This window comes from Alligator sinensis, unplaced genomic scaffold, assembly GCF_000455745.1.
Source record: "Alligator sinensis unplaced genomic scaffold, ASM45574v1 scaffold103_1, whole genome shotgun sequence".
NCBI classification, from domain to species: Eukaryota; Metazoa; Chordata; order Crocodylia; family Alligatoridae; genus Alligator; species Alligator sinensis.
This window is the reverse complement of record NW_005842226.1, coordinates 1,180,490-1,193,113: the sequence shown is the minus strand read 5'-3', so window position 1 is coordinate 1,193,113 and position 12,624 is coordinate 1,180,490. Positions and strand designations below refer to the sequence as shown.

The following is a 12,624-nucleotide window of genomic DNA, read 5'->3' as shown; positions in this document are numbered from 1 at the left end:
GGAAAGCAAGGAAAGATCCCACACCTGCCAGGGAGTGAGCCAAACGAGACTCCCTTGGCAGCAGCAGTAAAGGGGTTCTGGCACAAGCAGCAGGGGTGCAGCAACACTTGTCCAAGCCTCTGCACAGGTGGAAGCTCCTTCCCTAGCACTGGGGAGGAGCCAGGAAGGGACAAGCTGTGCAAGGGCTCTGGGGCCTCCTTAGCAGCTGCTGAAAAGAGCCCATGAGGCACACTCAAGCCATAGGCTCAGGCTGCAACCCCTGCCTGGGAAGCTCAGCAAGCTGCTGTGCATGAGGCTCAGAGCAGCTTAGACTAAGGCCAGATAAGAGGGCAGGGCAAGAGTGCTGGCACCAGCTGTGGCTGAAGGGACAGCAGCAGAGAAGGAGGGGGGCAGGGAGATGGGCTCAGGCAGTGGCAGCACAGACAGACAGAAGAGGCAAGGGCTGTCTGAGCATCCTCCACTGCAAGGCACACATGAGCACTGGGCCAGGGAGAATGATTCTGGCTGACTCTAGGGCCAGCTTCCTTCCAGCCAGTCCCTACAATGAGGGTGGGGAGTGCTGCTGGCAGCCCCTGTGCCAAGATGCCTATTAATCCTCATGGCAGCAGCATTAAGCCATTGCTGTGGTCCTGGAGCAGAGACCTGTTGGGAGAGGGGGATACCAGGACTTGGCCACTTGTGCTCTCAGGCATGGCCCAAGGGGGCTCAGTCCCCAGGCTAGCAGGGGGCACAGCACTGCTTGCAGCCCCATTGCCAAGTGGAGGGGAGAGGAGGCTGAGGTCTCCTTTTAGGAAAGAGCAAGTAAGAAACTGCTGCCACACCAGGGGAGAGGACACCCACCCTGCAGCTGCAGTCTGGCACCTGCCACAACCAGCCCAGGCTGCTTGTAAAGATGGTCCCTGCTTCAAAGGACAGTGATGATTACTGGGCTTCCAGGGGGGATCAATCCCCTACCCTTCCCATTGCCACATCCAGCTGGGTGAGGTACCTAGAAGAGGACTGGGTCCTCACTACCCACTCCCCTTTCCCCACCACTCAGTCAAGAGGATTTTTTCAGTGGGGAAAACTAAGCTCATCTCCTAGTGTCCTGCCCCGGTACCACTGCCATTGCCTTGATCTGAGGCTAGGAGCAGTGGGGGCTGTTGCTGTGGGGATAGGGCTGCCTGAACAGCACTTAGAAACCCAGCACCAGTGTGCAGGATGTACAGGCCCAGCCTGCTGAGCAGTGTCTGGAAGCCTTGGACCCTGGCCAGCTGCTATAGCCTCCACACTACACCATCACCCAAGACCCTGCCTAGCCCTGGAGGGAGGCAGGAGTAATGGTCTGAGCAGGGCAGGGTGCAGGAGCCAGACCCTCTCCCCTTCCACAGCAGCATCCAGGCAGTGTGCCGCTGCTCAGAGCCCTGGGGAGCAAGCCAGGGCCCAGCAGTATCTCTACTTCAATGACAGCCCAGCGCTCCCCTTGCCCTCCCCACCACCCCATGGGTAGGTAGCCATGGTCCCACCAGCAGCTGACCCAGGAGCAGGGAGAGCTCAGCCGCTGCTCTGGCTCTGGTGGGTGTTAGAGCCTTGTGGTCCACTTCAGACCATGCATTGTAGCCATAGCAGCATCTGGACACTAGGGTGAGGGGGACAGGGGAATCCCCCATCCACAGCCCTGAGTGCCATGTCCACAGCCAGCCTCCCATCCCCACGTAGCGCTGTACTTCTGAGCAGGCAGAGGGAAGGGAGAAACCCCCCCCCACCCCTCCAAAATCGCCAGCTGTAAGACTGGTATCACAGGAAGTTGCTTCAGCACAGCCTGGTACCAGGCCATCTGCCCCAGCCAGCTCTATACATATGTAAATACATGTACATAGATCGTGTGACACGTTCTCGCACCGAAGGGCTATTGGGTCAGCGCCAGACCACTGGTGCCGCGCATGACCGAGGCATGGCACTTTCAGCCAGGGGCACCTGCTCCCAGCCCTGCAGCATGCTCCTGCACAACAGGCCGGTAGTCCGCACAGGATCTTAGGGCACTTCTGCACAATCCAGTGCCCAGACAGGGCATGACCTCCCCTCTGCCCATGGACAGCCTGGGCCCAGCACTCTACCCTGCCTGGCAGAGACCCTCCACCCCTACTCCCACCCTGTTCAACCCACTCTAGAGGAAGTCAGGCTTTTGCCCAGTGCCAGCCTGTACCCTTCCTAGGCAGGGTGCCCCAGAGGACAGAGGCGCAGGAGCCGGTGCCTTGGCAAATTGAAGGACCTGGTCCTGTAGCACCTAATCTGTCCCCAGGCCTGCAGGAAATTGGCTTCAGCCCCCCAGAAGGACAAGGTCTTCCTCAACAGGCCCTGCCCAGCACTTCAGCACGCACACCTCAAAAGCCTATGAGCACACCTGCCAGATGCCCTCCGGGCTGGAGGGATAGGGCTATTTACTGTCAAGCAGAGGGCATTTCAGTGAATAGGGCCCTGCCAGCAGCTGGGGCACATGGCCATAGGCTTGGGCAGGCTGCAGTGCTGGCCAAATGCAGACACCTGCACTGCCCTTTCCAGACAGGGCTGGACAGCTCAGAGGTGGAGCCAGAACACACCAGTCTGCAGCCAAACTGCAAGAGATTTCTCACAGCTCATTTCTCCAGCAGATCTCCACCCCGACACGCCTGGGGTGCAGTGCCAGCTCCTGCATCTGGGTCCTGCTGGCTAAGCCAGAGGTCATCTCCGTGCTTCTGGCACTCCTTTCTAACAGCTGCAGCTACATCCAAGTCAGCTGCAAAATGAAATGCAAGGGTGGGAGCCTGCCCAGGGCTGCTGGGGAAGCAAGCGCAAGCCCCACCAAGAGAGAAGTGGGGGAGGTGGGGTGGGGGGGGTAATGGGCCAAGCCCCAACCAGAGGAAGGTTGGAAGGAGACATGCACTGGACAGAGCAGAGCTTGTGCAGCCTCTGCAGGGATGGAGGGGAAGAGGATGAGGGGGATTTGATTTGGCTCAAGGAAAAAAAAAAAGAAGTGAGAAGCCCTGCACTAGGCCCATGCCAGTACAAGCAGGACCCAAAAATTGCCATGCTTGGGCCAGGCCAATCTCACAAATCCCTGCAGCCAAGGGAGGGGAAGCATTGGTGCTCAGCACTGAGGGAGGCTGGCCCAGGGTGGAGGCTCAGCTCAGCTTCCTCCCAGCTGTTGCGATATCCCCATCTCCCACAACTGTGGCTGTTCCCATCCACGAGCACCTCCAGGGTAGGAATCCAGGCACAGCACATGGCTTCACAGGTAGGACCTAGTGGCCGCGAGGCTTGCTGGGTCATGGTGCCCCAGGTGGCAAGGCCATTGCTGCTCTCCAGTCCTGACGGGCCCATGATCTCGTGCCACAAGGCAGGGCAAGAGGGAGTGACCCTGCTTGATGTACACTTCTGTGCCCCTGCAGGAGCACCCCCCTTAAGCCCTTCCATACAGAAGCCATCTCCATCCTGGCATCACCTTCCCTCCAAGACACTGGAACCGAACCCCACCAGCCCCCATTCCTTTTTCTATAGTAGTTGCCTGGGACCAAAAGTGTTTGCTGCTCACACCTGTTTCAGTTCAATGTTTACACTGAGGGCACTGATCCGCACCGTGCAGACCCCCTCCCCTCCCCAAATGCAGAGGGCTGCAGCACGAGCCAATCTGCCACGCACAGACTGACCTCAACCAAATGCAGCAAGCCACGCCATGCCACGAGCTCAGCCCTCCGGCGAGGCAGGCAGCCCCGGGAACGACCAGCCCGTGGCTCCCCCAAGAACTGTTCGGCATGCGAGTGAAACCAACCAGACTGAGTCACTTCTGCTCGCGTAGCACCTCCATCACGCCCCGTGTCTGTACATACCTGACCTGGAGCAAACTGTGGTGACACACCTGGATGCATGACAGTGAGATGTTTTGCACTATTTTGACTTTTTTGGGCTCTGTAAAAATATTTTATTATTATAACTGACATTAAAAAAACAACAACAACAAACCAACGAACAACGAAGGGAGTGCGCCCTTCCCCAGCCTGCCTCGGGAAACAGCACTCTGCCCAGACAGGCGCTGGGAATTAGGTACAGCCCCATACACCCAGACCCCGTGGTCAGCCCTGGCTCTAGCTGCAGCCGAGACCTGAACTTTTAGGTGCTCAAGGAAGTTGGTGTTGGGGGGAGGAATGCACAACACCACACAACTTTAGGGCTGCAGCTTTCTTCAGGGCTGAAGAGCAGGGCTGGATTGTCCAGTCCGGACCACCTGCCTCAAGCTCAGGGCTTCCTTTAAAAAAGGCCAATACTATCCCTGCTGGAATCCCATTCTAGTCACAGCCGGTTCGGTGCCCCAGCCCCTCCTAGAGGCACACACTCTGCAAGCAGATTTATGCCAATACCTACCCCCCCCCCCCCCCCCACACACACACTTTTAGCAGCATATCCCTAGAGGGGCAGATGTGGCCCTGGAGGGCAGACAGCCCTGGGCCAGAGTCCTGCACACTTCTCCCAAACCGAGGTCTCCCAGGTGATCATCCTAAGTCTCATGCGGTCCTAAATCCTTCAAGAGGAGTCAGGACACCTGGGTTTGTTCCCAGCTCTGCCACCTCTGTTCTACCCCATGCAGAAGTGAGAGCAGGACATCTGCCTGCCAAGGGGTGCTGGGTTGAGGTCAGGGCACAGAGAGGGCCAAGCATTCTGCATCAAGGCCTTCATAACCTCGTAGCCCCCAATGAGCTGTGTTCCCAGTGAGGGGCCTCCCAGCTTAGGCAGTAGACAGGCCCCCCACCCCATGTTGGTCACCCCCAGCCCCACACTAGTGCAGAGACCAGAGGCCAGGCAGCTTGCTCCTGTGCCCAACCTCAGCCCCCAAGTGCCGTGATGCACCGACGGGTGGGCAGACTCCACAGCATCAGACTTTATTAATAAACAACTTCAGACCAGTTCTAAAAAACACAGGTGTTTCACCAAACATGTGTGGGACTGGATGAGGTCCCAGCTCTCATGCAGGCACCAGCTGCTGGAGCCTGGGAGACCACAGTGCCCTGGGAGTCATCTGCAAGGGTACACCTGCTTCCCTCCCTTGGGAGCAGCAAGGACTCCCTACTCCTCCCAGCCAGGCAGCACCATTGTGCCCAGGACCAGCCCTCCCTACCATTTCAGACCGGTTTTTAAATAAATAACTGACTAAAATGAGTCATCTGTGCTCAGTTGCTGCTCACTGCAGCCCTGGCCCCTCTGCTCACACCCCCGGCCCAGCCCAGCCCACTGGGAAGCAGCGCTGTGATGCCACTTGTACTTGGTCCAGAGTAAGCCTGGGCCCACAGGCTCTCCTCCGAGTCCAGCATGGCTCGGACAGGGTGCCAGAGAGAGGGGCTTCCTTCCCCCTTTGTGCACAGCATTTTCCCAGTCCCATTGCTAAAACCAAAGCTACCCACGATGCATCCATGGCCATTAGGCTGTAGATGCACCTCTTGTTATTCCAGTGCCCACCTAGCATTAGGACAGAGGGGCTGCGTGCACTCAGTGCATGAAAATAAGGGCATCTGGGAGCCCACAGACCTGCTTTTGGAAAGGTGCAGTGCCCAGACCCTGCCTTCCAGTGCCTCAGTTGTCAGTCCCATGAGTCCCAGAGCAGCCAGCTCCTTCCTCTCCACAAGGCTTGGCCTTTCCACACAGTCGGCTGTTGTGCGACTGATCCCTCCCTGGCAGCGTGGCTCACATGTGTGACAGGAATGTCAGGTTGAGGCCATCGGGAAGACAGATCTCATCCAGGTGCACAGGAGAGTGGGAGAACGGCAGCGGTACAGGGAAGAGCTGAGCCGTGTCCACCAGCAGCTGGCAGGGGCCACTCGGGTTTTGCTCTGCCAGGCGTTTCTGCGGAGACAACCCTCCCATGAGTCAGACTGCTGGGCACCCCCAGCTTTCCCCATGTACTCCCTGCTGGGGCTTGCTGCAGGCACAGCTGGTTACTCACCTCCACACTACTGATGAAGTGGGGGCTCACGCGTTCCTCCAGCCCGGGGGCAGGGGTATAAGCCCGCAGAAGCTTCACTACCTGCATGAGGAGATGGACTATGACTGCAGCTGCTGCCCATCCATCTCCACCACAAAGCAGCCCCAGGGGGTGAGGCCCTAGAGCCAGGCCAGAGCAAGTCTATGGACCCTTCTCTCCATCTCAAGCCCAGATGCTGGGCTCAGGAGGCAGCAGCTGCAGCTTGCTCTACTCCAGCTTCTCCCAAATCTCTTGGCATGTCTCAGAGTGATGGCTGCACTGAGGGTCCTGCTTCAAGGCAAGACACACGAAGCGTTCTGGGGACAAAACCAAGCTGCAGCCCGCCACAGCACGAGCCAGTGCAGGAAGAACAGCAAAAGGTCAGAGGGATGAGCAGTGCTCTCCCAGGCAGAAGAGGGTCCAGCTACTAGCCAGCATCTCTGCCAGGCAGAGGCTAGCCTGGGAGCTCAGAGGAACGTTCCCTGTGGCATGTCCAATGCCTGATGCACTATCACTAGTGACGCCCTCCCCGCCAGGGCTTTATCAGCATGGAGCCCCCTCACCAGGGCAGGCTGGAGCTCTGCAGCGGGCAGAGCCCCTAGGACTTCCCTGCCAGATCTACCTGCCAGACACAGGGTGGCCCGCTGTACCTGCTGGGGAGACAGTGTCGTGCACAGGCAGCAGATGGCTTCAGCATCCTCCTCGCTCGTCTTCTTCACCTGCAGCAGCTGGGCAGCCTGGATGAGGGGCTCCAGGATAGTTGTGGCCCCGCTCTGCTGGAGGCCGCCTGCCCGCAGCCACTCCTCCAGCTGGCTCACATTGTACCTGGAAAGGGGCCACAATGCTGGGAGAAGGCGGCGCTGCAGCCCCCGACCCAGCCCCACACGGTGGGCAGCAGCAGGGGTGATGCCAGCATGTCTGGCCTGCGGATGCTTGGCAGTCAGTGCCTAACCCATGATGCTCAAGGAGCTAGGGCCTTGACCAGGTTCCTGCTCAGAGCCCTCCCCTCCACACTAAATTAATAACCCACTGGGGGTGCTGCTTAAGTACCTGTGGCAAAGCCAGGTGAGAGTCACAGCCCATCAGATTTCCAAGATCCTAACAGTGCCCTGGTCACCACTTTAGCTACAAGGGACATACAAGCCCTTGGCTCAACTTGGATGTACCAAACCTGCCTTTGCACTTTGCCTGGGGTGGGGGACTCCTAGGTGGGACACAGCTGTGGTTCTCCTGGGTCAGGTGGAGCCATGGTGGTGAAGGATAGGTTGGGCAGGACTAGGGCTTCCCTCCACCCCAGGCATGACAGCCACAGATCTAGAGTTCACCAGGACTGACCTGAGCTGGACACCCTGGCTCCACGAGCACGCGTCCCTCCGCAGAAGCAGGTAGTTGAGGGCTGTGCCACTGATGAGAAAGAGGAGCTGCCGTACAGCCTGCTGCACTATCGCAGGCTCCAGGTCATGGCTCTTGAGCACCTTGTGGAAGGCACTGAGCTGCAGGAGCAGGGAGTCCAGCGTGTAGGCAGGGGCCCCCTGTGGCCTGCGGCTGCCCGATGGCCTGGTCGAGGACAAGCCCGGGATGGTTTCGCTCTCCAGCATGGCAGCAACTAGCAGGGCAGAGAGGGGACAGGGTTGGAGTCTGTGCCCAGCCCAGCAGGGATGTGGGGCGGAAGTCCCAGCCCCTGATATTAGGTAGCAGGGAAGAGCCCTGGGGAGCAGCTGCTAGCCATGGCAGGAAGGCCCCTCAGATCTGCTGGGATCTCCTCAGATCTCCCTTCCCCAGGATGGCCATGCTGTGGTGCCGATGCCCTAGTGCTGCCCTGCAGCCCATGCTAGGTCCTATCTCCACAGGGAACACAGAACATACCAATCATGGGCTTCAGTTTCTTCTCTGCTGTGCCGATGAGCTGCTGGTAGATCTGGATGGCCAAGTCACCCAGGCTCTGGCAGTGGCTGACAGGGTTGCAGTGCTGCAGGCAGTGCAGGTTCTGCTTGGGGGTGTTCACCTGCCGGTAGCTCTGCAGAGACGGCAAGAGAGGCTGGAGACCTACAGACATATGCCAAGAGGTGCCGGGCCACACCGAGCCAGCCCCTGCTCTCCAGAGCAATGCCCACCCCCCCCTAAAAGGCCCAAAACCTGCCCCAGCTGCCACCCTTGGCCCCGACAGCTGGGAGTCTATTCTTCCAGACCAGTGACACCTTATGATCTTGACTCGCTCCAAGGCACCCAGCAGCTCCCAATGTCTGCACAGTGCGGGAGGTGGTGGAAGTTTTGGGGTTAGGAGCCTTTCCCCAAAACTACTGCTAAGCATAGGGTCCCCTTCTCTGGCCTTGGTGAGATGCAGCTCACCTTCAGGTAGGCTGCTGTATCCAGAGCTGCTCCAACAGGCCCTTTCAGGAGAGGCTGGTGCCCTGTGCTGTGCAAGGGCTGCCCACAGCTCTGCTGCAGCTCAGGGTGCATGCATCTGATGGCAGCCAGCACTGGGGACCCATCACAGGGATGAGATAAGAGAACTTGCAGCCCTTGAGAGCTCTGGCTCTGCTTCCACTACAATGCACCTGAACCCTCCCACAGGCCAGGTCTGTGCTGCCTAGGCTGGGCCAGGCCTGCTCACCTCGTCCCTGCCATACTGCCTCAGGCAGTTGAGGAGGCAGCAGGTGTTGGCAAGCCAGAACGTCACCATGTCGAAGTCCTCGCTGTGCTTCTAGAGGCAGGAGGGAAGGAAGAGAGGGGTCAGAGCAGGTGCAAGGGATCCTCAGGCACTTGGTGGTGGGACAGCTCTGTTAGAGGACATGACGACAGCTCCCAGCCCAGCCCTCCTTCAGCCCCGGGGCCAGAAGGGAGTGCTGCTCCCAGCCCAGAAGTAGAGAGCCTGAAGCAAGGAGCACAGCACCTCCCTCAGTTCAAGGCAGGCGAATGCCCCCAGGGGCAGGGGATTCAGACATGTGCTAGACCCCAGCACCAAGCACCTCACGTGCTGGGACTGCACGAGGTAGGAGGCAGAGCCCACAGGCGGCAGAGGACAAGAAGGGAAGGGGAAAAGGGTGCATCTAACCTGGAATCCTCTAGGAAAAAAGCACCAGGGAAACCTTAGCCAGGGGCCTTGGGCTACCTTTAGAGAAGAGTAGCTGGCACTGTCTGGACTGGGGTGCTCCTAAGCACTGGGTCTCTGCTGGCAGCCTGTTCAGATAGCACCAAGCCAGCCTGCCCTCCTTCACCAGCACAGACCGAGGCTTAGGGAGCCTGCAGCTGTGCCAGGGGCATCTGGGAGGACACTCCAGTTCAATGCCCCAGAAATAGCACCTGGTGGTCAAATTCTTCCCCCTCAGCTCAACCTCCCTCCCTGTTCAGCCCCAAAGACTGGCCCCCAGGGCCCTCCCCACCCTGTCTCAATACGATTTTCTGTTCCTCCTTTCCTTCAGGGCTATTGGAGTAGCAGTAGTCCTTCCCCTTGCAGCCACAGCCTGGTCTAGTGCTTGGAGTCTGCCCACATATGGGCATGTACATGCCCAACCCTCCCCACATCAGCTCTAAGGGGGTTGCAGCCAGCAATGTTTGAGACAGATTGGCATGGAAGCAGAAGACAAGTCTCCTGCCACACCAACACCCCCTCTCCACCCCCAAGTCACTGCAGACCATCCATGCAACCCATCACAGGCCAAAAATCAGCTCCACAAAAAAAAAAAAGAGGAAAGCAAGGCAGAGAATTATCACACCCCAAAACACACACACACAGAGGAAGCCTACAGCACAGCCAAGAGAAGTTGGGTGTCCTGGCTCAGCGCTGCCCTTGGCACTGCACTACAGCCCTCTGGTTACCCAGGAGGAAGGGATCCATCCTATGTCCCCAGGACTGGCTCTAGCAGTGCCATGACCACCATGGGGCTGCATGCACTTGAAGCAGCCTGGGTGTGCGCTCCAGCTCTGAAGAACGCAGCCTGATCAGGCCTCTTCCAGCCAGGGCCCGGTAGAGCAGGGTGGTGTGGAGGGACAGCTTTTGCCTCAGCCCTCCCATGCCCACCTATGGCAGACTGGGAATACAGGTCACCTCACTGTAGCAAGTGCAAAAAGCTGCGAGCTGGCCAGTTCAAGCCAACTGCTGCCCAGTCTGGACCTGAGCATTCACTGCTCAGTGCTACAGCAGGAGTAGGGGCATCCTGGTGCCTTGAGCCAGGAGTCCTGGCTCCCAGTGCCTGGGGCTGGGGTCCAGTGGCATTCATTGCCCCAGGAAAGCTGCAAAAGTTCCCAGAAGACCCTCAGCCGGCAAAGCACCACTGGGCTATTGCTGGCAGAGACCAGCTAGAGAACCATGTTCCTGACAGGGGAGACTGCTCCAACACCATGAGCAGCTGAGCCTGAAGATGGAGCAGCTTCATGGACACGGGATCAGTCGGAGTACATAGGGGCCAGCACCCTCTCCACCCCAGGCAGGAGGAAGGGCAGATCTCAGGTCTAGCGAGGAGCTTCTGGGCAGCCAGGAAGAAAGCCACACATGAAGAAGCACTGGTGGGGAGGCATAGCAGGGCCACAGCCATGCTTTTAGCCTTCCCAAGCTGGGCAGCCCATGTCTTGCAGCTCTCTGTACCTTCATGACTCTCTTGATGCCATTGATGGCAGCAGTAAGGAGTGAGCGGATCCTGTGCTCATCCTGGCAGTAGTCCGCATGCCGCAGGCACATGAAGAGGATGTAGCCTGGCAGTGTTGGAAGGGTACCAGGGATGTGCTGAGGCTGGAAGTCTGGAAGGGGAGGAACAGAACTCAGTCTGCAACAGGCTCTTCCCTAGATGGAAGGGCGTAACATGTCGTGGCACCAAGTTGCTCCTTCCTGAAGTCAGGCTGCGTCTCACCTGGCCCTTTGGGACAGTGAGCCCACAACATCACCTCCCTGCATACAGGGTATATTGGGAAGAAGTCCCTGGGTGTAAAAAAAGCTTGGGCAGGAGGAACAACAAAAATGTACCTGCCATAGTGCTCCTCCCCACTCACCATAGTGCTACTCCTGTGGGCTTCCATGAGTTCTCACACCCCAAGTCCCCATCCATATAGATGGGCTGGGCTGGCTTGAAAAGTTTAACCAGGGCAGCTTTGGGTTTAGCCCAGCCCTAGATGAGCAGCACTTGGTGCTGGGCAGTGCTGCTATACACAGCTGGCTGAAGCCACATGGGGCACATCTCTCCCTTGCCCCACTAGCCAGGATGTGCCCATCTGCCCCTCCTGGCAGCTGCTGCGCTTACCTGCTGGCATCTTAATTCTTTATGGTATTTGGGAAGAAAGCCTCGAGCTGCCTTCAATGACTTGCCCTTGCCAAGGCAGTAGCTGGGCTTGGTCCCTGCTAGGAGAACCTAGGAGGCCAAGCTGCATGACGCCCAGGCTGCCAGCCTCTCAAGGGCCAGCCCTAGCTGCTGCCTCAGAAGAACAAGGTGCTCAGACTCCCTCTTCTTCAGCAGACATACTGCTGGCAAAGGGCTGGTCTCCATGCCCAGGGCATCATTAGAGCCCATCCTGGCACCTCTTCCTGAGCCGATAGTTTTATGGCAAGGATGGTGCTTTGCTTCAGCAGGGTTGAGGCAGCCCTGACCACCACTTTAGTGCCCACATGGGCACTGTCAGGGCCTCCTGCAACATCTGTGCAGTGTCCAAGCTCCTGACAGGCTCAGCCCCAGGCTTTCTGCTTCCTCAAGAGGAGGGGTGGGCAGCATTGCTAGCTCTGAGGGGAAGCTGGTCACCAGGGTCCCCACACACAGCCATGGCAGACCCCCCAACCCAGCACAAAAAGCAATGCATCTGCCCCAGCATCCTGGCCAGCGCCCAGCTCACAGCCTGCTGTAGGCAGCTTATCTGGCATTTCACTGGGCTGAGGAGGTGCCCCACAAAGCATCTTGCCCCTGCCCAGCATGAGGAGAGGGGCACAAATGGGACTTTACACTGCTGCTTTGCTGTCCCCTCTGGCTTCCCTTCCAGAGACAATCCCCAAAGTTTTGAAGCGACAGAGGAACCTCAAAAAACCCATCAAGCACAAGTCCTGGGCAGAGGCCTGGCTCCCAAGGGAAGCTCACAGCACAGGGAAACCCTGGGTTTGGACATATCACCTGCAGCAAGTCAGGAAGGGGGATGTTTGCCACTTCTGCTCCTTTCCCAGCTCCAGCACTATTCAGCTCATCCCCATGCTCAGCCAGAGCACAGATGCTCTTCATACAGCTTCCCACCCCCAGAGCTGTCATCCTAGATTGTCCAGGTCCCATCCCCTCATCAGGCCTGGCAGCCTGCAAGGAGCCCTGCCACTGCTCAAAGCACCTTCCAGTGAGAGTGAGCGTTGTCCTGGGTGTTCCCTGGAGCATGGATGATGCCTCATGCTGCTATGAACTCCCCAGGCCTCCTGCTCTAGTGCAGGATCTGCTCCAAGGGACTTGGACAATGCTTCATCCTTGCACTGCCCTGGAGCAGAGGGAGCTGCCCAGCCCCCACAGCAGGGCACAACCCCTTACCAGTGATGATGGTCCTGACCAAGCGCTCTTCATCCTCTCCTCTGCATCTCAGCATGCCCTGGAAGGGCCCACTTGGGGACGGGACCTCCAGAGGCCTCTCCTGCTCTGCAGGTGTTGCCCTCTCTCCCCTGGTGGCCTCTCTGGTTGCTGCTGAGGGGAAGAGTGTTAAAA

At 58.5% G+C, this 12,624-nt stretch overlaps 1 protein-coding gene across 2 annotated transcripts in view; it reads right to left on the bottom strand.

Moving 5' to 3' along the window:
• Window positions 1-4,408: 4,408 nt before the first annotated feature.
• LOC102376880 (unconventional myosin-Vb-like) overlaps window positions 4,409-12,624 on the bottom strand; it is a 51,370-nt gene continuing 43,154 nt past the window's right edge. The window contains exons 30-37 of one of the 2 annotated variants that reach the window (XM_006027183.3): window positions 12,454-12,603; window positions 10,554-10,705; window positions 8,583-8,672; window positions 7,835-7,985; window positions 7,304-7,574; window positions 6,619-6,793; window positions 5,951-6,031; window positions 4,409-5,850 (exon numbers count right to left, since the gene is read on the bottom strand). In XM_006027183.3, coding sequence (XP_006027245.1) covers window positions 5,692-5,850; window positions 5,951-6,031; window positions 6,619-6,793; window positions 7,304-7,574; window positions 7,835-7,985; window positions 8,583-8,672; window positions 10,554-10,705; window positions 12,454-12,603 — 1,229 coding nt within the window. In that variant the 3' untranslated portion in view covers window positions 4,409-5,691. The remainder of the gene's footprint in view (window positions 5,851-5,950; window positions 6,032-6,618; window positions 6,794-7,303; window positions 7,575-7,834; window positions 7,986-8,582; window positions 8,673-10,553; window positions 10,706-12,453; window positions 12,604-12,624) is intronic. The other variant, XM_025208338.1, reaches the window with a different exon arrangement.